The sequence below is a fragment of the Agelaius phoeniceus genome, chromosome W (assembly GCF_051311805.1).
Source record: "Agelaius phoeniceus isolate bAgePho1 chromosome W, bAgePho1.hap1, whole genome shotgun sequence".
NCBI classification, from domain to species: Eukaryota; Metazoa; Chordata; class Aves; order Passeriformes; family Icteridae; genus Agelaius; species Agelaius phoeniceus.
This window is the reverse complement of record NC_135301.1, coordinates 12,439,830-12,464,512: the sequence shown is the minus strand read 5'-3', so window position 1 is coordinate 12,464,512 and position 24,683 is coordinate 12,439,830. Positions and strand designations below refer to the sequence as shown.

The following is a 24,683-nucleotide window of genomic DNA, read 5'->3' as shown; positions in this document are numbered from 1 at the left end:
ATTGGCCGCTCAGTAAACAAAAACTGAAGGCGCTCGAGGAGCTAGTGGAAGAGCAACTGAAAAAGGGTCACATTGTAGAGACCTCGTCTCCGTGGAATTCTCCAGTGTTTGTTATCCAGAAGGTTGACATAAAAAGATGGCGGCTCCTCCACGATCTCCGACAAAATAATAATACCATTGAAGATATGGGCTCTCTCCAACCTGGTATGCCATCCCCAGCAATGCTCCCCCAAGATTGGAAATTGGCTGTTATTGATATAAAAGATTGTTTTTTCCAAATTCCCCTGCACGCATTCTCGGTCCCCACCATCAACAGGGAAGCCCCGATGAAAAGGTACCATTGGACAGTTCTTCCTCAAGGACTAAAAGCCTCACCATCGATCTGCCTACGGTATATCTCTTCCCTGCTGTCCCCAGTGCGTGCAGCTGCAAAAAAGGCCATCATCTATCATTATATGGATTATATCCTTGTGTGTGCCCCAATGATGATTTACTCACCCACGTGCTTGACCTAACGATCGATGCTTTGATTGTTGCAGGGTGCGAGCTCCAGGAAAGGAAAATTCAAAAGATGCCACCTTGGAAGTATTTGGGTTTAGAAATTGGAAAGAGGACCATTGTTCCTCAAAAATTAGAAATCAAAACTAAGATCAAGACCCTTGCGGATGTCCACAAGTTGTGTGGGCCTTTAAATTGGGTAAGGCCCTGGCTAGGTCTGACCAATGAAGACCTTGCCCCTCTTTTAAATTTATTGAAAGGGGGAGAGGACCTGAGTTCTCCTAGGGCTTTTACCCCAGAGGCACAGAAAGCTCTAGAAAAGGTTCAGACAGCAATGTCCACAAGACAGGCCAACCAATGTCGGCCTGACCTGCCATTCAAATTTATCATCTCAGGTAAGTTGCCACACCTCCATTAAATCATTTTCCAGTGGGAGAAAAAACAAACACCTAAGGCAAAGGAAACACCTAAAAAGGGCCAGGACCAGAGGGACCCTCTCTTGATCATAGAGTGGGTTTTCCTCAGTCACCTAAGGTCCAAGAGAATGACAAAGCCCCAAGAGCTGGTAGCAGAACTGATCCAGAAAGCTAGGACCTGGATCAGGGAGCTGGCAGGATGTGACTTTGAGTGCATTCACATTCCAATTGAGTTAAAATCAGGCCAAATTACTAAGAAAATGTTGGAACATTTGCTTTAGGAAAATGAGGCGTTGCAGTTTGCTCTGGATTCCTACTCAGGACAAATTTCTATCCATCGGCCTGCCGACAAAATTTTCGAAGAAGATGTTCAATTTACTCTGAAATTGAGAAGTGTTCCAAGTAGGAGACCTTTAAAAAAGGCTCTGACTGTCTTTACAGATGCGTCCGGGAAGTCCCACAAGTCCATTATGACTTGGAAGGATCCTCAAACCCAGCAGTAGGAGATGGAAATCGCTGATGTAGAAGGTTCACCTCAAGTTGCTGAGTTGGCTGCAGTTGTTAGGGCCTTTGAAAAGTTCTCAGAACCATTCAATCTGATTACAGACTCTGCATATGTGGCAGGAGTAGTATCCAGGGCAGATCAAGCAATACTGCAAGAAGTGTCTAACATCGTACTTTTCAAATTGCTCTCAAAACTTGTAAAGTTGGTTTCCCACTGAGAGCAACCATTTTATGTGATGCATGTCAGGTCACACACCGACTTGCCAGGGTTTATTGCTGAAGGCAACAGAAGGGCAGATGCTCTTGCTGAACCTGCAGAGATGGCCCCTCTCCCAAATGTTTTTGAACAGGCAAAAATCAGCCACCAGCTTTTCCACCAAAATGCACCTGGCCTGGTTCGTCAGTTTCACATCACTCGAGAACAGGCCAAAGCGATTGTGGACACATGCCCCAATTGCCAAAAACATGCACTCCCTACAATGAGTGCAGGAGTAAACCCAAGGGGGTTGAACAGTTGTGAACTATGGCAAACAGATGTAACACACATACAGTCATTCGGACGGCAGAAATATGTTCACGTTAGTGTAGATATCTTTTCTGGAGCAGTCTATGCTTCTGCCCACACAGGAGAATCATCTTACGATGCCATAAAGCACCTCTTACAGGCCTTTACTTTCATGGGCATCCCCAAGGAGTTGAAAACTGATAATGGCCCCACTTACAAATCCAAGGAATTCGGGAGCTTCCTGCAGCAATGGGGAGTAGTACACAAAACTGGCATCCCATACTCCCCTACAGGTCAAGCCGTAGTAGAAAGGACTTACTGTGATATTAAAAGAGTCCTGGACCAGCAACATCAGGTCCTGAAAGTGGAACGTCTCCACATCCGGTTGTCCAGGGCGCTGTTCACAATCAATTTTCTGAACTGTTCTTTTGACAGCCAGAATCCACCCATCCTACACCACTTTGGGGGGAACAATCAGATGCCAGTGAAAGAAAAGCCTCCAGTCTTAGTAAAGGACCCTGAGACTTGGAAGACAGTGGGACCTTACAGATTGGTTACGTGGGGACGTGGATATGTCTGCGTGTCCACCCCCTCTGGGTTAAAGTGGGTTCCTTCCAAATGGGTAAGGCCCTACGTCTCCAAGGACTCAGGGAAGTCGACAGAAGCGCCCCAGGTTGCCAATGCTGCCTGGAGAAGGAAACGCCGTACGTGTTCCCTGGAGGAAATTCCATTTAAGCCTCCTATCTGGAATAGTTTGTAATATATGTTCAAGTTCCTTGTACCAGTTAAGATCCCGCTGTTTGTGTGCAGTCTCGAAACACCATGAGAGCGAGTCTGCTCCTCGTCCTACTCGTGATCGTTCCACCAGCAATCTCCTGGATAGTCCCTCAGCCCAAAGCAAACGTATGGATCACCTTGGCCAAAGCCCTTGGACAAGATCACATCTGTCTCTCCACAGACAAGATGAAAACCATGGTGAACGACATCAAGAGAGAAACCGACGACTGGCTGAGTGGACTGTTCAAAGGCTGGGGACTCCCCGGCTGGTTGGGATCTATTCTGAAAACTGTGGTTTTAGTACTGTTTATTCTAGTTATTGTTATTGTAGTTGTTAGCATTGGTTTTGGGCTAATCAAGCGCATGGTGTACAAACTAATTTCTAGCTCATCTTCCCCTCCTGAACTCTACCATTTGGAAGCCCTTAATGCTCCAATGGATGACATGGAAGCCTCAGTGGAAAACACTGACCCTCCTGAAGAGGAGGAACCAATTTACCAACCAAGGTTTGGCAAGCATTCTGCACCCCAAACCCAATCCTCTTCATTTTAAACAAAACAAGGGGGGGATGTTGCGGTGCGATGTCATAGTTTGCCTCAGATACCTTGGGTTTCTTCCGGTAGATTCCTTCCCCAGGTGTCAATCACCTCTCCTTTCCCCCACCCTGACCCCTGCTGAGTGCTGTCTGTCAATCCTGGCCTTCCAGAAGGGTGTCGAGTGATTGGCAGAGTTCAAAAGATGCCTTTCAGCTCTGGAGGGACATTGGGCCATCCAGGTGTCATTTGTCCCCTGAGACTTTCCCCCCCCTTACCTGGTTGGTGAGATCCCTACCCCTTTCCTCCCCCTCTCCCTGGGGTTAAAAGACACAGCAACCACGTGGTTCAGCAAGCTCTGTTAGAGCTGTTGCTGGATTCAGAGGCTTGTGGACCAGGAATAAAGCTCTGGATCAAAACCCTCTAGCAGAACCCGACTCCTTTTCCTTCACTTTGCCTGAAGCGGTCCAGCTGGAGAAGAATTGTCCTTCTCAGACGTCCCAGCTAGCTATCCAGCACCGCTAGCAGTAAGGGGGCACTATCCCGATTTCCGTGGTTCGGGACAGCGCCTAAGGCAAACGCTCTGTGCTATGACAGCAGCACTACCTTGTGGTAGGACGTGGCTTGGCTTATGGCTACAGTCAGCAGAAATAAGAGAGCGCTCTCCAGCTATGGTGAATCCAGGTTTATTGGGTCCCAGGGGAACCGACAGCCAAAGAGAAAGAGGGAGGGGTTGCAACAGCTTATAAGGAGGGAGGGAAACAGGGGAGGAGTCAGTCCTTGGATGAATAGAGTTTCAGAGGGGAGTGGGATACAAAAGATTGATTTAGGGAAAGCCCCAATGGGAATAACTTGAGGGTGGGGCCCTGGCCCCTGAGCCAACCACTCAATGCTCTAGCTGGAAGTTTCTAGAGAGTTCTAGATAGAAGGGTGGGAGCGCCAAGTGATGGACAGGGCACCGGGGAGGGATTTGAGAAAGGGTACCTTAATCTCCAAGGCAACTGGGGAGGAGTTGGGATAACTGGCAGCACAAGCGAGGGAGGGGGGAACCAGGGCAGAACCATTACATGATAGGGGGGAACAGTCCAACTTATACAGACACAACACAACACTTGCCTTAAAGCTTCTCCGCCAGAGGTAAACCTGAGCTCCTGCATGACTGGACTTGTCCCAAGTGCCCAGCTGCAACATCCAGCTAGCCAAAGGTATCTCTGAGGTGAAACCACCACAGTTGCCACTTTTGGTCAAGCAGCAAGGGCCAGACGAGCCCAGGCACGTTCCATCCAGCTATATTGGCTTTTAATTCCAATACAAAACTGTGTTCCATGCAGTAGTATGAGGCACAGGGTAGGTCTCCAACTGTCCAGTGGTTGCTTCCACCATGGTCAGCATGTAGCACTTGCCTTGGCAGGTTTGGGGAAGGGTGATATAGTCAACTTGCCATGCTTCTCCAAACCTATGCTTTCACCATTGCCCACTGTGCCATAGAGGCTTCACCTGCTTAGCCTGCTTGATTGCAGTGCATGTCTCACATCTGTGGATGACCTGTGAGATACTGTCAATAGTTAGATCCACCCCTCAGTCATGAGCCCATCAGTATGTTGCATCTATCCCCTGATGACCAGAGCCATCATGGGCGATGTCCTGCCAAATCTCAGCAGCCCACATGGTTTTCCCTCTGTGCTGCCACTTGGCCTTTCTCCAACAATCCAGCCATCCCCACAGAGCATTAGCTACCATTCATGAGTCAGTGTAGAAATAGAGCCTTGGCTACATCTCTCATTTGGCAATATACAAAGCCAGCTGGATGGCTTTAAGCTCTGCAAGCTGACTTGATCCACCTTGTAACTTGGTAGCTTGTGCAACTCACTATGTGGGGCTGCATACAGTAGCTTTCCATTTCCAGTTAGCACCTACTATTCGGCCGGAACCATCAGTGAAGAGGGCATATAATCTTTCACTCTCTGGTAGCTCATTAAATGGTGGGGCTTCCTTGACACATGTCACTTGCTCCTCTTGTTCTCCAGAAGATAATCCAAAAGTCTCCCCTTCAGGCCAGTTTGTTATGATTTCCAGAATCCCAGGGCGATTAGGATGCCTTACCCGGGCTTGCTGTGTGATCAGAGCTATCCACTTGCTCCATGTGGCGTTGGTGGCATGATGCATGGATGGAACTTTTCCCTTGAACATCCAACCCAGCATAGGTAGTTGGGGTGCCAGAAGCAGCTGTGCTTTGGTTCCAATTACTTCTGAGGCAGCTCGAACCCCTTCATAAGTCACAAGTCTCCTTCTCAGTTGGAGTATGGCTGGCCTCAGATCCTTTGTATCCCCAACTACAGGACCTGAGCAGTCGTCCTCATGTCTCTCTAGATCCCTTCTGCCACTGGCTACAGGAAGGACGATTCTCCCTGGCTGCAGTATAAAGCATATTTTTCAAATCCTGCCCCATTTTGTTCAAGGGTCCACTGGATATCACTTTTCTTTCTTGTGTCATGAGATAAAGAGTGCTTACAGTTGTGCTGTACTTTGGGATATGCATCCTCCCAAAGCCCACACCTCCTAGAAAAGTCTGGGTTTCCTTCTTGTTGGTAGGTGGGGACATAGCCGTGATTTTGGTAATTACCTCCATCGGGATCTGGCAATGACCATCTTACTACTTGACTCCTAGAAACTGAATTTCATAAGTAGGTCCCTAAACCTTACTTCACTTAATGGCAAAACCAGGTTCCAGGAGAATCTGGATAATCTTCTCTCCTTTCTCAAAGACTTCCCCTGCTGTGTTCCCCCATACAATGATGTCATCAATGTCCTGCAGATGTTCTGGAGCCTCACCCTTTTCCACTGCAGCCTGGATCATTTCATGGCAGATGGTGGGACTGTGCTTCCCTGCCTGGGGCAGCCAGTTCCAGGTGTATTGCACACCCCTCCAGGTGAAGGCAAACTGGGGCCTGCACTCTGCTGCCAAAGGAATGGGGGAAAATGCATTGGCAATATCAATGGTTGCATACCACTTGTCTGCCTTGGACTCCAACTCATACTGAAGCTCCAGCATGTCAGGCACAGCATCACTCGGTGGTGTGACTTCATTCAGATCACGGTAATCTACCATCAGTCTCCATTCTCCACTGGACTTACGCACTGGCCACATAAGGCTGTTAAAGGGTGAACAAGCCTTGCTGACCACCACTTGAATCTCCAGTTCATGAATCATCTTATGGATGGGAATCACAGTCTCGGTTGATGCGGTATTGCCGACGGTGCACTGTTGCTATTGGTACCTGTTGTTCTTCAGCCCTCAGCAGTCCCACAGCCAAGGGGTCAACTGAGAGACCAGGCAGGGTATTCAGTTGTCTGATGTCTTCTGTTTCTAGAGCAGCTATCCGAAAAGCTCAGCTATGTCCTTTTGTGTCTTTGAAATACCCATTTCTGAGATAGTCTATGCTGAGGATGCATGGGGCCTCTGGGCCAGTCACAATGGGTTGTTTCTGTCACTCCTTCCCAGTCAAACTCAATTCAGCTTCCAGTACTGTCAGCTCCTGGGATCTCCCTGTCATCCCAGAAATAGAAATGTATTCCGGTCCCACATACTTTGATGGCATCAGGGTACACTGAGCACCAGTGTCAAAAAAAGCCATATATTTTTGTGGGTCAGAAGTGCCAGGCCATCGAAAAAAAGCCCAGGGAGTTTCCAAGGATCAGGGTGTATGGTTTTGGGGCTTGTTTTATTTTTTTGTAAATCAGGGGTAGACTTTCTGAAGACAATACACTTCCAGACAGCACAAGCAACTAGCTATGTCTACCTAGTTGCCAATTTAATATGGTGAAATGCCTCAAAAAACCATAACAATTTAACCAGCAGGAGCACAGTCCTGGAGGCTTCACTTGCCATCTCTTTGATGAATGTGTTGCACAGTGCCATTTTAGAGAGCCTTCATTACAGCTAACAATTAAATCAAATCAAAGCAGCTGATTCTCAAACTAAATTTTGTCATAATTTTGAAAAACAATGGTGCCTGGGAAATAACTGGAATGTTTTGCAATATACATTTATTTAAATGGTAGTTTCCCTCTGATTGAGACAGTGTTCCTTGACACTAAGACATACAAAAGGATTCTTTTCTTCTATTAAAAAAAAATCAGAAAGCACCTGAAAGCATTTTCTGTCTGGCTTAAATAATAATATATAATGTCCTCACTTGAGCTTTTCATTATTAAAAAAACCCCAAACTAACCCATATGAGTTTTTTATTTCTAATAAAACCTTATCAAGTCCAAATTCAATTAATTTCAAAGGGTTTGAACAAATTTGCATTTTTTTTGTATTAGCTCACTTATAAAGTTGATGCTGCCATTGGCATGACAAATGATTCTTGTGAGAATCATCATGAGAAGTAACCTTTGAAATGTGAATATTAATTCCAGCTAGTGGTACTTAACAGGACAGTAAACTAAAACAGGGCACCCATATTGCATACATGAAGTAAATATAAAAATGCAAAGCATGTAAAAATTTTTGTAAGCTCTATTCTACACCATCAAAAATTACACCTGGGTAGTTTCAAAATATATCTTCAGTCACTGTTAATGCATAGCAAACATAGTTACTATACTGGCATACCAGAAAACATATTTACATGTCCAAACTGAGAGGGAAGACCTCATTAAAATAAAAAAAAACCAACCAAAAACAACAGCAAACACCAGTACTCCTGTCTGGACTTTGTCACAATTCTTTTTCCCAAAAATATTGATAGATAATTCCAAGGCACAAACAGTAAGTTTAACTTGTTACAGGACACTAATGTGTAGCATTTTTGATACTTCTTCAACATGCACAGAGTTTTCTTACAAAGCACCAAATCTTGTAAAACATGCAATAGATGCACTGGTCACAACTGAAGTATAAAAATAAATACAATCACTCAGCTTAAAAAGTATTCATTTTTTCTCATTTGTAAATGTAAATTATTTTTTCCAGATATGCTTAATAGTATTATTCTTTTACAAAAAACATGAGAAGTTTTGAACAATTACATCTCTGTTCATTCTTTATTATTTGCATGACATATCCGACATCTTAGTGTTCCCCAATCTTTGATCAAGAGCCCTTAAACTCTATTTAAACTGATTTAGACCATACTTAAAAAAAGTAAATCTAGTATTTCTAACTTAGAGAAGTTTATTAAATATTTAAGTTACTTTCCATAATCTCAGTACATAATGAGTTTTATTGAGTGTCCCATGTACAGTCATTTCTGATAGGTGAGTGTTGGTGATGAAATCAAATGCAAAGAAAAAATCTTAATGTGAAAAATCAAGATGTCAGAGATGAAAGCACGATAGTGTTGTAGTTTTTGAGTTCCACAGGGGGTGTTTTTTTCTCTTCCCCTTCCTTTTCCCTCATGTGAGCTCCCTTTATTATTGTCCACTACAGATAAACAACCATGCTCTAATTGGACCCTAGAATCTCTGCTAATTTTGTAACACAAAACATGTCTCAAGCATGCCATTCATGTGACTGTCTTCAGCCAAAGTAAGTCACACACACATACAGCTGTTTTCCATTGAAGTGATTTCTCACAGCACACTCAGCAAACACACAGATTAGCAGAGCCTTTAGGGTCAACATTCTTTTGTTCTAATCTTGATTTAAGATGCCAGGTGTTTGGTACTGTTCCCACAGGTGAGATATGCCCATCCTTTCTTGTTGCAGTGTGAGGCCATCTCAGGTGTGCCAACCTTTCCCCTCCCCCTTTTGCCCTCCTGCTAAGAGCTGTCCATCAATCTTAACATTCCAGCAAGGGCATCGTGTGGTTGGCAGAATTTCAAAAGATGCCCCTCAGGTCCGGGCTCAATGGCCTGTCCAAGCGTGTATATCCCTTGAGCCTTCCCCTCCTCCCACCTGGTTGGCCCTTACCTGTCCCTTCCCCTCCCCCTGTTCCCGGGGCTTAAAAGCAGACGAGACCATGCGGCCGGGATTTCTATTGTGAGCTGTTACAACATTCAGAGGTCTACCATTCTGAAATAAAACTCTGGATTAAGACTCTACAATAGAATCCGCTCCTTTCTCTCTTCACCGTCGCCTGAACCTGTTCCACCGGAGGTAAACTGAGTTCCTACTATGCCTGGATTTGTTCCAAGTGCCTAGCTGCAGCATCCAGCCGGCCAAAGGTATCTCTGAGGTAAAACACCACAGCTGCCGCCTTTGGTCCAGCAGCGAGGGCTAGATGAAGCCAGGCACGTCCTACCCGGAAATATATGGGATTAATATTCCATACTTTCTCATTATTTGTATCATTATAAGATCTAGTTTTCTTAAAAAACAGAGTACAATATTCCTAATGCAATGATTTAAAATTCAGTCTGAAGCAGAACTACACGTCTCTCATTTTTCAAAAAGAAGTTGAAAATGTTTTAAACTCTCAAAGAACTGTTTAATTTGAGGCTGCTTTAAATTTTATAATTCATAAGTGTTCTAAGAGTCCCTTTTCTTCCAACAACTAATCCATGAAAGGCTGGCATCCAGTCCTATAATTAATTTAAAGAAAATGCATGCAAAAATAATTAAATTTGAATATTCTAAGAAGCAATCAAGTTTACTAAGCTCTCAAACATTGAAATAATGCTTCCTGTTAAAGGGACACCTGCACTAACCAGTGTTTAAGGGCTTGCATTCAGCTGATTAAACTACAAATCAATGCCCACCAAAATGTTACTTAAAGACATTTCCTCTTTTTTTTTTTTCAAAAACAAAGATTATAATGTAAATCTGAAAGCAAAACTTTATTTGTTTTTAAATTATGTAATTTAATCTTTAACTTTGCTAGTTGGAAGCCATGACACAGGAGAAGGTCCCTTTAACAAGGAAGGAGATAAGTATCACTTAATCAGGATGTGGGAATGGAATCTGTACCTATGAGTAAATGGCAATGCGCTCTGGATTGGCTCAGCCCTTGATTCTGAGTTCTGCGTCACTTCCGCCATCACTCTCTCGTCATCTGTCCCATTAATACTTTCTGGCGTTAAAGGAAACTGAATATCCCCTCCAGCTGATTCCTTAAGTAAAACAAACAAATGACATATTAGAATTACTGAGTGACCTGCTCAGGAAGGCTGTGTGTATATAAGCACTATCATTAATTTAATTCTTATATGAGATATGAACTTTAGACAGTATTAATGTGAGGCTCACAGATTTCCTGCATCACTCATGGCCATATTTCATCATGTGAATTTAATTTAGAAGTGTATTACTATAGGATTCAAATTATCTTGCACAAAACACAACTGACCTATGATTTATTTGCAAGTGTCCAGCCTCACGCTTATCACAGACCTCACTCTCTTACCTGATATTTTATGCAGCCCTCAGCCAGCTACATAACAGGCAACTATTGACGCCAAGGATTCTTATCTCTTGTTTTACATTCTAACATGGTGAAAAAAACAATTCTGATATTTGTTTCAAAATCTAGCTTTCATTCTATGTATTAACGAAAGTGAACAGGTGCATTCACAGTTTTGCCTATAAGCCATCTGTAAAGAAAACTTCTTCAGCACAATCCACGCAAAACTTTCATAGATGTTAGCCTGGCCTAGCTCTTGCTGGTCATGCTATCATCTGGGAAGGAGAATACTCCAGTTATATCCAGGCAGCTATACCTGAAAAACTTAGTGGCTTTCTTCCTAGCAGAAGGCACTGGTAAAGTTTTAACCAGCCCTCGTTATGTCAACACATACATTTATGTTTTGGCCAACAAACACTATTTTTCAATTTCTAGTCACTGAAAAGTGCTTCTTTTAAAAAAAAAACCAAAAAAACAAAGTACATTGTGTAGCCCAAATCCTAAGTTGGAACATTTTAGGTTTTTCAGTCCCTGTATGTGGTTTAATTTTAATATTTTCTTTCCTATTGTAATAAGTAGCAATACGTTTGTTCATTAATTAAATCAATAGCTAAATAATTATACAATATAAAAGCAATAACTAAATAGCTAAAACCGCTTGATTCTTAAATGTGCAGCCACATATGGTTGCTTGGCTTGCAGGAATCGTATAGTGCTTTGGGAATTCCATGGTAAAGATATACCTTATAAGGAAAAGTTCACCCAGAGGTCACAGAGGAAGGCTGTAACAACAATCCCTAAACTCGCAAGAATTGCTTGGGCTTGCAGGAATCGTATAGTGTTCTGAAAATTCCACTGTATAGATATGCCTTATAAGGGAAAGTTCACTCAGCAGTTAAAAGAGGAAGACTTGCAGCCTTCATCCCACGACCACTAGAAGGCAGAAAAAGACCCCCTAGCAACTGAACGAGCAAGCGCAAAAGACAGACCACGTCATCCCTGGACCCGGGAGAAGAAGGCAATAAAAGGTGAACTTTGGGGATAGGAACGGTGCGAGCCTAGAGGAGCGGAGATTCCCGGCCGCCCAGCGCTGAACTTTGCTTATTCTTGCTTGCATAATAATAATAATAATAAAAAAATAATTGTATGATCCTTAAATCCAGTGAATTCGTTTATCACACTATTATATTACGTCATATAAGCTAAGTAGCTCATTTCAATTTCAAAATGTCTTAGTAGGCTTTTAGTAACCAAGTGTTAACATTTAACTCTAAGATAGAGTTTCATGAATAGAGTTCAGTGGATGTCATGGAGGGGTGACTATCCAGCAGAGGACTGGTTGAATTACAGTATTTCCAAAAGGTAAGCACCTTCTATGGCCACAGAGATTTTACCATCTGCATGGAGAAGAGATAAAACTACTATTAACTGTGTTAAACTGGTGTCATAGTTTGACACGGGAAGAATTTCGGAAAGTGAGGCAAAAGCTTTTTGTGTAACAGACAGTCTGTTAAAACACTAAATACTGGACATGCCTCTGTGAAAAACACATGTTAAAGACAAAAAAACACCCTCAAAAACTTCCTCTTTCTTTTCTAGTCGGCAAAAAGGTAACAAACCCCGGCCCCCGTCTCGGCCAGGCCAGCCCGGGCAGCCCTGCCACGGGCTGGGCCCCTTCTCCCGGGCTGCCCGCTGGCCCCCCATCAACTCCGTTCTGGCCGGGCCGGGCCGGACCCCCAGCAGTAGCCAGGCAGGAAGGGGGGGGAGGCTGCGGAGCCCTGGCCGGAGCAGGGCTGGCCGAGGCTGTTAAGATCTTACCGTCAGGTCCCCTTCCCCCAGCGCGGTTGAGACCAGAAACAGCCCTGAAGCTGTGCAAAGTGGCCCTGCGGCTAGAAGTAAATGCAGAAAAAAACAAAGACCAACCATGAAACCAATCCTAACACAACTCAGCCGCAGCTCCCACTTCAAGTTACCTGCAGGTCAAGGGCCCAAGCGACATGTTAACCCTTTCAGTACTTCAATCCTCCCTTGAGTGAGAGAAAGGAACAAGATACAAGCATGTAAAAGAACAACATAAAAACATCAAGATCAGTAATGAAGAAGTCAAGTCCCAGATGGGAGGGATGAGGAGATGCCTTAGTCTTGAGACTAAAATTCTCTTGTAAACTATGGAAAAAAGACTCTTTTTCCCTACAACACATAAAACTACAGGGAGATGAAGAGTTCAAATTAATATCAAGCAAAGCCCTCCATGTTAAAGTAAGCAAATGTTAAAGTAACTGTGATCCCATGAGAAGTTTAAACAGAGAAAATGAGAAGAATACCATCTCCTGTGCCCCCAGGAGAAGAAGAAAATCTCTATTCCCAGCAATGAAGATGATTTTAAAGATAGATAATGAGAACTTTTACCTTTGAACAGCTCATCTTTAAAACAATACCCCATAAGTTAACATGGCCCATTGACAAGCTCTAAGAAAGCTTATAGAAAATTGGAGGGGTTTCATGATAACAATTTCCCCCTGGCAATTGCTAGTTGTGAAAAAACTACGAGAAAACTTTTTTTCCTCTTGTAGAGAAGTCTCCATAACCTTAACAAGAGGGACTTCTCTCCCTAAGTAAACTGAAGAAAAACTATTTCAGAGGTGACAAACTGACTGGAAATTTTAGGTTTTGTTTCTTTATATTGTCAGTGGAAAAAAAAAAGGTTGTGGGGGGAGAATAAGTGTTCTCAAGAGTTTGTTTTAATTCTTACTACTTTTTTCCCTCTTAATTGAGATGAGGGACTACATTTTGTTCGTCACGAAAAAGAGACCAGTGTGTTACAAGAGTTGTCTGCTGACTATTTCTGTACTACTTCATGAGATATGAGCCACAAGGATACCAGGGAAGGGGTTGCAGGAGCCCACACATAGTCCCACCCAGCAAATGGTACAAAAAGATAACTCACAGAAATAACGACCAGGGAAAGGCTGGGGAAAGGGCAGGGGCAGATAAACACCCAGCAGGGAAACCTTTCCCGCTGACAAATGGTACAAGCAGATAACTCACAGAAATAACGACCAGGGAAAAGCTGGGGAAGGGGCAGGGGCAGATAAACAGTCTGCAAGGCAGGATATTTGCTTGCTTAAGCTTGATAGGGCACAGTTTGCAAGGCAGGACATTTGCTTGCTTAAGCTTGATAGGGCACATATTGCGTTAATCATAAGATTTTGGTAATTTTCCACAGAGAAGTCACCAAATAAGGACATAGGGTGAAGAAGACGCAGCTGAGGAAGACTCCGCAGCCTTTATCACCGATCACCAGGAGACAGAAGGATGACCCCCTAGCAACAACCAGCGCAGGCGCAGAGTACTCCGAGATAACATGGACTCCTGAAGGATAGAGAGGATGAAAGGACTGAATCAGAAACTAGTTGGCGCGGCAGTAGGTGGAGCGGAGACTCCCCTGTCGCCCAGCGCTGAGCCTTTGCTTACGTAGTATAACTGCTTCAATAATTAATAAATTCTTTGATTGGAAATTACTCATTTTGAGTCAATTTTATAACAATTTGGTGCCGTGACTCGGATGAGAGTTTGGATCGGGTAAGATCTACCCAGAGTGGGGGGCGCCTCATCCAGTGCTTTCCGGGTGGCCCCTCTGGGAGAACCTCCGCCACTCTCACCGACGACCCTAAAATATATACTAGTAAGCAAACAGGACAAATTATACCGGTGAACCCCTTAATAATCTGTGCACGGAGTCCGGACGAAGATGCAGGACGTGTAAGTATAAAAGGGAATCCGTTCGGGCGGGGTTGGGATCCCGGAGTGTGGCGGTGGACAAGTGTGAATGAGAGGAGGGCCGGCAGCCGGACTCTCCAAGTGAGTGCGGACCCTTGAGTAGTGCGGTTCCCGTAGACCCGCGAGGGCTCGGGCCACGAAAAAGGGGAAGTGAAAGGAATTTGAGAGTGAAAGAAGGCACTCCGGACGAATGGGGCAGGGGAAAAGCAAGACCCCAACCCAAGTCAAACTCCCCCCCATTCCAAGGGACAGTCCCCTAGGATTCATGCTTAGTAATTGGAAGCATTACCCGGGGACCGAGACTAAGGATAGGGCCAGAATGATACATTATTGCATGGAAGTATGGGGTGGGAAAGAGATTTCCAAAAAAGTTTTTTGGCCCGTGTTTGGATCATCTGAAGACTGGGTTCGACAGGACTTGAACCTATGGGTAAATTCTAAAGAGCCCTTCTCTCAAGAGGAGAGTGATTATGCCAAAATATGGGTAGCAAGACCCGAAGTGTATGTTTTCCAATTAAGAGAAGGGAAAGGGGATCCGGACAAAAAGGGGAAGAGGGACAATCATTTGGGCGACTTAATTATAGCACCGCCCCCATATGTCCCACCGCCAGCACCCAATGCCCCACCACCTCCACAACCACCTGCACCGAACAATGATGAGGAGGGTAACCAAGGGGAGGTTAACCAAACCGGTTACCAAGGCCCGATTACAAGGAGCCGCAGTAGGGTTGAGACGGGGCTATTCCCTCTACGGGAGATGCCCATGGGTGGACCACAGGCGGGTATAGGATTTATTACTGTCCCCTTGAGTTCGGCAGATGTACGAGACTTTAAAAAGGACATGGGACATTTATTAGAGGACCCTTTTGGGGTAGCCGAGAGGGTCGACCAGTTCTTAGGACCAAACATCTATACCTGGGAAGAAATGCAGTCCATTTTGGGCATTCTGTTCTCTACTGAAGAACGGAATATGATAAGAAGGGAAGGAATGCGTATTTGGGACACGCAGCATGTCCAAGGCCCGGCTGCGGACACTAAATGGCCCCTAGAGAACCCCCATTGGGACCACCAAAATGCGGCACATAGAACACATATGCAGGATTTAAGGACCATAATTATTCAGGGGATTAGGGACTCAGTCCCAAGGGGGCAAAATATAGATCGGGCATTCAACGATAGGCAAAAGAAGGACGAGTCGCCTACGGAATGGCTCGAGAGATTACGGCAGAACTTACGATTGTACTCCGGAATGGACCCCGATAGCCAAACTTCACAGTCAATGCTGAAAGTCCATTTCGTTTTAAAATTGTGGGATGACATAAAGAAGAAAATCCAGAAGTTAGAGGACTGGCAGGACAGGGGGCTGGATGAACTGCTTAGGGAGGCACAGAAAGTATATGTCCGTAGGGACGACGAAAGAGACCGCAGACAAGTAAGGTTGATGGTCGCAGCAACAGGTGGGGGGAGGTACCAAAGAGAAGGGCGAAAGGGAGGTTCGAGTGAACAAAAAGAGAAAAGTATAGGGGAGTCAGAAGGGGTGAAGGTGTGTTTTTATTGCGGAAAAAAAGGGCATTTTAAGCAAGAATGTAGAGTCCGAATCAGAGACGAGAAGCAGTTCCAAATGGACTAGGGGGGTCAGGGGCTCTATTTGGTGGGGACCCGGAAAAATCATAAAGAGCCCTTGATAAAACTTAAAGTAGGTCCCTGTAGAGAGCTTTTTGGATAATTGGTTAGCTGAGAAAGGACATTTCGATGTGATACCAATGGATAAGGATAGGGGAAACAAGCTGGGAACGGAGCAACCAGTGCCCAATTACTGACAAAGGTCACAGTGACCTTCTCTGAAACAGGAAGACGGGGGAGAAAATCGCTTGCCAGAAAATGTAGTTATCTTAGGTAGAAAAGTTAGAAGAATGCAAACATAGAAGCAAAATAATTGTTAGAAGATAGAAGTAGGTGTGGTTGATCTAAGTGTGTTTTAACCAATAATGAGCTCAGCTTTTGCAATATGTATAAGCTTCATTAACACCAATATAAATATGTGTGAGTTTTCAATAAACTTTGGGATTTGCCATTCACGCATATGGTGTGTCGCATTTCTCCCGCCGTTCACGACAGGTCCCCACAAACAAGAAATGGAATTCTTGGTAGATACGGGGGCAGAAAGATCCACGGTACAGAACCTACCAAAAGGATGTACCATCTCTAAAGAAACTGCCACTGTCATAGGGGTGAAAGGGGAACCTTTTGAAGTACAAATCATAAAAAATGTGACTATAGAATCAGGATCCAAAATAGGGATGGGAAATCTATTATTGGTACCCGAGTCAGATTATAATCTGCTCGGGCGAGACATGATTATAGAATTAGGGATTAGTATAGGTGTAGATAATAAGGAATTAAAAATTAAATTATGCCCTTTAAGGGTAGAAGATGAAAAGCAAATTAACCCCGAAGTCTGGTACACACCTGAGAGCATGGGATAGCTAAAAATCACTCCATTTTCGGTAACTATCAAAAATCCGGATGTCCCCGTCCAAATTAAGCAATACCCATTATCCCCAGAAGGGAGACGAGGATTAAAACCAGAAATAGAAAGGTTGTTGAATAATGGATTGTTAGAACCCTGTATGTCTCCCTTCAATACTCCCATCCTACCAGTTAAAAAGCCAAACGGCACCTATCGATTGGTGCATGACTTAAGGGAAATAAACAAGCGAACTGTAGCCCGGTTCCCGGTGGTGGCAAATCCTTATACCCTCTTGACTAAACTGGGGCCTGAGAATTTATGGTACAGTGTTATAGATCTCAAAGATGCCTTTTGGGCATGCCCTTTGGCTAAAGAAAGCCGGGATTATTTTGCATTTGAATGGGAAGACCCCGATACAGGAAGGAGACAACAATTAAGATGGACGGTACTCCCTCAAGGATCCACTGAGTCCCCTAATCTCTTCGGGCAGGCTTTAGAGCAAATTTTACAGGATTACCAAGTGGGGCCAGGGGTTACATTAATCCAATACGTAGATGATCTACTCCTGACGGGGCAGCAGGAAGAGAATGTACGGAAAGAAAGTATTAAGTTATTGAACTTTTTAGGATTAAAGGGATTGAAAGTCTCCAAGGCAAAACTACAATTTGTCGAAGAAGAAGTAAAATACCTAGGCCATTATCTAAAGAAAGGAGAGAAGAGAATAGACCCCAAACGAATACAGGCGATTTTAGCATTACCAATTCCAAGAAATAAGAGACAAATCAGGCAAATACTTGGACTAACTGGTTATTGTCGACAATGGATTGAAAACTACAGTAGTAAGGCGACTTTCTTGTATCAGAAACTTACTCAAGAGGGACTCCTAAAATGGGATCAGGAGGACACCGAAAGGCTGCAAGAGCTTAAAGAGAGCCTAATCCATGCCCCGGTATTAAGTTTACCTAATACTAATAGACCCTTCTTTTTGTTCATAAACGTAGACAAGGGGGTCGCATATGGGGTCCTTACTCAAGAATGGGCAGAGAAAAGGAAACCGGTGGCTTATCTACCAAAGATCTTGGATCCAGTAAGCAGAGGATGGCCTACGTGCTTACAAGCAATTGTAGGATGTGCTCTTTTGGTAGAAGAAGCCCGGAAAATTACATTTAATAGCAGCCTGAAAGTGCTGTCCCCCCATAACATACGGGGAGTCTTACAGCAAAAGGCTGAAAAATGGATCTCAGACGCAAGGCTTCTAAAATATGAAGGAATATTAATTGAGGCTCCAAATTTAACTCTAGAAACTACTAATATCCAAAATCCAGCTTCCTTCTTATATGGAGGACCAGAAGAAGCACTAACACATGATTGTATAGTGACTATAGAAGAACAAACAAAAATCAGACCAGATTTGGAAGAAGAGGAATTGGAAAAAGGAGAAAGACTGTTTGTGGATGGATCCTCCAGAGTAGTTGAGGGAAGGAGAAAATCAGGATATGCTATCATAAGGGGACCCAACCTGGAAGTGATAGAATCGGGACCCCTTAGTGGATCCTGGTCCGCCCAAGCATGTGAACTATATGCTGTACTACGAGCCCTGGAATGGTTAACAGGAAAAGATGGGACTATTTTTACGGACTCGAAATATAGCTATGGGGTAGTCCATACATTTGGCAAGATATGGGAGGAAAGAGGACTAATAAATTCACAAGGGAAAGATTTAGTTCACCGTAAATTAATATTAGATGTTCTCAGTGCCCTATGAAAACCCCAAAAAATAGCTATAGTTCACCTGAAAGGTCACCAAAAAGGACTGGATTTGAGAAGTAGGGGAAATAATGCAGCTGACCAGGAGGCTAAACGGGCTGCCCTGAGACTCCTCACTTTGCAGGAAAACATAGAACACTCCCAAACGCCAGAACCTGACCCCGACATCAAGTTTAATAAAGAGGAAGAGAATAAAATACAAAAACTAGGAGCAAAAAGGGATGCACAAGGAGCATGGAAATTAGCAGATGGCAGAGAAATAATACCTAGAGCATTGGCACATAGATTACTGACTAAGATACATCAAAAAACACATTGGGGATCACAGGGACTGGTAGATTATTTTGCTGCAAAGTATGTGAGTGTGGGAATCTGGGACATTGCCAAACAAGTAACCAGAGGATGCCTAATTTGCTTACAAGTAAATAGAAAAAATTTGAGAAAATTACCGGAGGGAGGCCGACCGCTAGTGAAAAGGCCTTTCTCCCACATTCAGATAGATTTCACCGAGCTCCCCAAAGTAGGGAGAACCAAATATTTATTGGTCTTGGTGGACCACCTAACACATTTTGTGGAAGCCTTCCCAACCGTAAGAGAAACAGCCAAAGTAGTCACGAAAATATTGATGGAAGAGATAATCCCGAGATACGGGGTCCCAGAAGTCATTGACTCAGATAGAGGGCCGCATTTTATTTCGCAAGTTACCCAAAACTTAGCAACAGCTCTGGGCATACGGTGGGAACAACATGCCCCCTGGCATCCCCAGAGCTCTGGACGAGTTGAACGAATGAATGGGGAAATAAAAAAGCAATTGACCAAACTGGTAGCAGAAACCAATTTGACCTGGGTTAAATGTATTCCTCTAGCGTTGCTAAATATAAGAACAAGACCTAGAGCTGATTTAGGGGTATCACCCTTTGAAATGATGTATGGGATGCCGTATAACCTAGAAAATCCTAACGAACATCCTGTCATTAATGACACATGTACGCAAAAATATTTGGTGGAATTGACAAAGTACAGAAAGGCATTATGGGAAAAAGGTATGTTAGCACAACGGCCTCCTTTAGATTTTATCTTACACCAGGTACAGCCAGGAGATGGGGTGCTCGTGAAAAGCTGGAAAGAAAACCCCTTGACTCCAAGGTGGGAAGGACCGTTCCAAGTACTCCTCACCACAGAAGCGGCCATACGAACCGCTGAAAAAGGATGGACTCATGCTAGTCGCATAAAAGGACCGGTAAAACCCCCTCACAGCTGGGAGGTTTGCAGTCTCCCGGGAGAAACCAAATTAAAGCTGAAACGAACTAATAAATGATTTGGATAATAATCTGGGTTGGAGATAACCATTATCTCCAAACCCACCTAATAGGGAATCGGGAGGCTCTTGGATATTGCAAACTCTTAGAGGACGAGTTGAGAAAGCCCTACTTTAAGTCCCCGAGATTAGAACATAAAGGGCACACATGGGAGGGGGAAAAAGCACAGAACAAAGATATTAGGTTAAAGTGTAACTGGTTAGATTGTGACTGTCACCCCCTTGTATGCTTTTCCTGTAAATTGTGTCACGAACCTTGGTGGTCTCATTGTCGGAGTGGTAGAACACCTAGGGGAATTTGCACGCCGTGCTATGAGAAAGAGAGGAGACTAACTTCTATCATTCTTAGTAGCAGAGTTGCTACGGGGGAGGTAAAGCTTGGATCTGACGAGTGGTGGGAAACCTTTTCCAAAGGGGTAAATCCTGATCGGTTCTGCTACCACCCTAACGAACTGATCCTCTTTCTCCTGGACATCCTGGAAGTGGTGTGTCGGAAGAAAGCCCCCAATTTGCGGCGTGACCTCTCATTAATAAAAGCTAATAACTGGGCCGCCAGTGCTAAAAAGTGGAAACGGGAGGTTTATCCGGCTCCTGAAGAATACCTCTGCTGCCGAGAAGATGGTAAACCCCGAGGCTCGCAGCAACCGAGTCGTCGGGCAAGGCAGAGAAGTAATAACCAGTGGAGTCCGTCGGAAGCCTCGACCCCCATATGGGATGTCCAGGAAATGTTGGCCGTCCTGCCCCAGGATTGGTAACCCACCACTGGGGAAACCAAAGGTAAAATTCAACCTGAGCTCCGACAATGACAGCCCCAAATTACAAGCCTTAATTCTTTTCTGGTGCATCGTAACAAGTTCAGGGGCAGAAGGGTATTCACATCAACCCTTCAAATGGTCACTGATTAGATGGGAAGACCAGTATGTTATCCAGACCAAAATCACATCTGGCGCACCCAGCTTTTTATGTACTTTGTGTGATTTAATACCTGTAAATCCATGTTTAAATCAGTTTGGATATTATTTTTGTCCAAGCTCAAACCCGGGAAAAGGGTATTGTAACTATCCAGGACACTTTTACTGTGCTTATTGGGACTGTGTATCAGTAAGCTCCTTTGGGGGGAACGAGGACGGGTTTATCAGAACTGGATGGGGTCCATACGGGTGTACACAGCCCACTTCCACATATACCCAGAAAGAAGGAGGGTTAGATGGAACATGCAATATGATTTACATTAATGTGACAAAACCACATGACCAAGTCTGGTTATTAGGGAAAATGTGGGGAGCCCGATTATGGGAACCAGGGACAGACAGAGGGGGGCACTTTATAATCCAAAAGACAACCGTGCCACACGACCCCGAACCAATTGGACCAAACCAGGCGATAGCTGGAGAACTAACGCTAGGAGAAAATAATGGAAATGAATCAGAAACAGCCCCAACCACTAGTCTTCCAGAAATGTATAAGCAAAACTTTACTAATTCGACCCGAGGACCTGAAAACCCGGGAGAAGGGGACTTGTGGAAAATATTACAGGCCACTTTCCTAGTCCTGAATGAGACCCATCCAAATCTAACTGAGGAATGTTGGCTGTGTTACACCGTAAACCCCCCGTTCTATGAAGCCATAGGGGTAACAGCAAAAAGCAGACGAGTAAATGGGACCAACCCAGCTAGGTGCCTATGGAAAAAAGAAGGAGAAGAATCGAGAGAGATAACCTTGGCAAGGGTAACGGGGAGAGGAAGATGTATAAGACGAGTACCAGTAGAAAAACGACATCTATGTCAGGTTATGGGGAATTTGAGTGACCCTAAGAAACCTGCCAGCTGGATACTGCCAGCAGCAAATACTAAATGGGTCTGTAACACTCTCGGAGTCACCCCATGTATAAATATAGACCGATTTAATGAATCCAGTGACTTTTGTATTCAAGTATTGATAGTACCCAGAGTCCTTTACCACCCCGTAGAGTACGTTTATGAACAATATCAAAATATAGGACCCCACATAGTGAAACGGGAAATATTCACAACCTTCACTGTAGCAATGTTACTAGGAATAGGTGCAGCCGGGACAGGAACAAGAATAGCCTCACTCATACAGCAACACCGAGGATTCCAAGAACTAAGAGCCTCTGTAGATGAAGACCTCAGGAGGATCGAAACCTCCATCAAAGACCTCACAGAATCATTAGATTCCCTAGCAGAGGTAGCCTTAAAAAATCGAAGGGGGTTAAATCTATTATTCCTGCAACAAGGAGGACTATGTGCTGCTTTAAGAGAAGAATGCTGCACATATGTAAACAAGAGCGGAATTATACGGGACTCAATGGCAAAACTACGGGAGGGGCTAGAAAGAAGACAAAGAGAAAGGGAAAAACACCAAAGCTGGTATGAATCTTGGTTTAACTATTCTCCTTGGCTTACAACTTTATTATCAACGATAGCGGGTCCACTACTTCTCTTACTATTGGGACTCACGTTTGGCCCTTGTATTTTTAATAAATTGATTAGCATTGTAAAAGGCAGATGAGAAGCTGCTCACCTTATGCTCATATGAGCAAAATACGAAACCTTGAAGATGGATGATCCAGAAGAATCTCTGGAGCTCAGCAAAAGGGAATTAGAGCGTTTTGACTAACAAAATTGAGTATCAAAACAAAGGGGGGATTGAGATGAGGGACTACATTTTGTTCGTCACGAAAAAGAGACCAGTGTGTTACAAGAGTTGTCTGCTGACTATTTCTGTACTACTTCATGAGATATGAGCCACAAGGATACCAGGGAAGGGGTTGCAGGAGCCCACACATAGTCCCACCCAGCAAATGGTACAAACAGATAACTCACAGAAATAACGACCAGGGAAAGGCTGGGGAAGGGGCAGGGGCAGATAAACAGTCTGCAAGGCAGGACATTTGCTTGCTTAAGCTTGATAGGGCACATATTGCATTAATCATAAGATTTTGGTAATTTTCCACAGAGAAGTCACCAAATAAGGACATAGGGTGAAGAAGACGCAGCTGAGGAAGACTCCGCAGCCTTTATCACCGATCACCAGGAGACAGAAGGATGACCCCCTAGCAACAACCAGCGCAGGCGCAGAGTACTCCGAGATAACATGGACTCCTGAAGGATAGAGAGGATGAAAGGACTGAATCAGAAACTAGTTGGCGCGGCAGTAGGTGGAGCGGAGACTCCCCTGTCGCCCAGCGCTGAGCCTTTGCTTATGTAGTATAACTGCTTCAATAATTAATAAATTCTTTGATTGGAAATTACTCATTTTGAGTCAATTTTATAACATTAATTACTGTTAATAAAATTTTCTTTATACCCTTTTAAAGTTTTAAGCCTTCTTTACCTTTCTCCTAATCCTATCTCACAGCAGGAAGTGAGTGTATGAGTGATTAACCAGCAGTAAAAACCCACCACACTCATCTGTACATTAGTTAGGAAATCTCAAAATTGAAGAAACCTTAAATCAGAGAACCAAAACCACTACAACTGGAGCACAAGCACAGTCTCTGGAAGGCCAGCAGCTCCTCTTCCCAGTTCTTTGAGACTGTGTAGAAAACTGAAGAACAGCAATCTCAGAAGAAATTGCAAGTATCTGAAGATGGTCATGATCTTACAAAATATGGGTCTGATTTTAAGCCTCCACTTGTAGCCTTCAACTAGTTTACAAGGATAAGGCTTTTTGAAAGCCAGTACTGAATCTGATCCTATAAGAAATGTTGCCCTTGACTTTGAGAATTGACCAGATGGAAAAACTAAATTCTTTTAAAGAAAATAAGATCTGGCTGCCATTATTTCCTTCCATAAAGCACTGGTGTCGCTTAACCAACAATATTGTTCAACATTGTCATTACACTTTAAATTATATTAATAATTTGCAACACAACAATTGTCAAATTTTGCTTTTATTCTACTATATTTCTCACATAGTGAGAGACATATCTCACTCTACAACTTGAATTACTGAGTAATACAGAGTTATACAAAAAAATTTTAATAATAACTTCAAGTTCTATTATTCTACCTGGTTACATCGAACCAAAACCGCCACAATTATATTTAGCATTCCTCAAGTTATACAATGCACATACACAAGTGTCTTCATTCTGCATCTTATTAAATTCCTACTGATTAAAAAGCAGAAAATAATTAGCTTACACTGATTTATTCCCCAAATATAAAGTTTTATTTATAATATAAATGTAAATTATTTATTTTATGAATGTAAACTCTTACCTACTTTCAGGAAGAAAGTATTTATTTTATAAACAAAACTATTACTTTAAGTGTTACTACTTTAGATGTCAAAATTAAATATTTTTACAGAACAATTTTACTGAACTAAAACTGATTTGAATTGAAATTAAAGTGTCAAAGGAGTGCAGATCTGGCAAGATAATCAAGCACATTAATTATTTTACACAAATTATGTGTGTTTGTCTATTATTAATCCTCTGATTTGCTAAAGGTTTTTTCACTGCCATTAAATGAAAGGCATTATGAACCCAAGAGTTTCTTTATTTCCTCCTCTTCCCAAACTACGCTAGATGTTCTAAAAAACATATACCACATCTGCACTGTATAAAGGAGCCCTGGCCCTACTAAGTATCCAGGACTGGTGATGCCAAGCAGTATAAGAATGACAGTTGTCTACAACATACAAACTAAGCACAATAAAGGGGAATCAATCAAAAGATGCCTTAAATTTCAAAATCTTATTAAGAAAATGCATGCACTCATAAAACAGTCTCTAAAGTA

At 43.4% G+C, this 24,683-nt stretch overlaps 1 protein-coding gene and 1 long non-coding RNA gene across 2 annotated transcripts in view; one reads left to right on the top strand and one right to left on the bottom strand.

Annotated features, from left to right (window-relative positions):
• Window positions 1–24,683, bottom strand: part of LOC129132389 (homer protein homolog 1-like) — a 233,871-nt gene that overhangs the window by 130,449 nt on the left and 78,739 nt on the right. The window contains exon 4 of the mRNA XM_077193184.1: window positions 10,147–10,289. Within this exon, the coding sequence (XP_077049299.1) occupies window positions 10,147–10,289 (143 nt within the window). The remainder of the gene's footprint in view (window positions 1–10,146; window positions 10,290–24,683) is intronic.
• LOC129132390 (uncharacterized) lies at window positions 19,336–23,185 on the top strand. The gene is made up of 2 exons (XR_008535796.2): window positions 19,336–20,691; window positions 22,899–23,185. It is a non-coding gene; the product is annotated as an uncharacterized LOC129132390 (long non-coding RNA).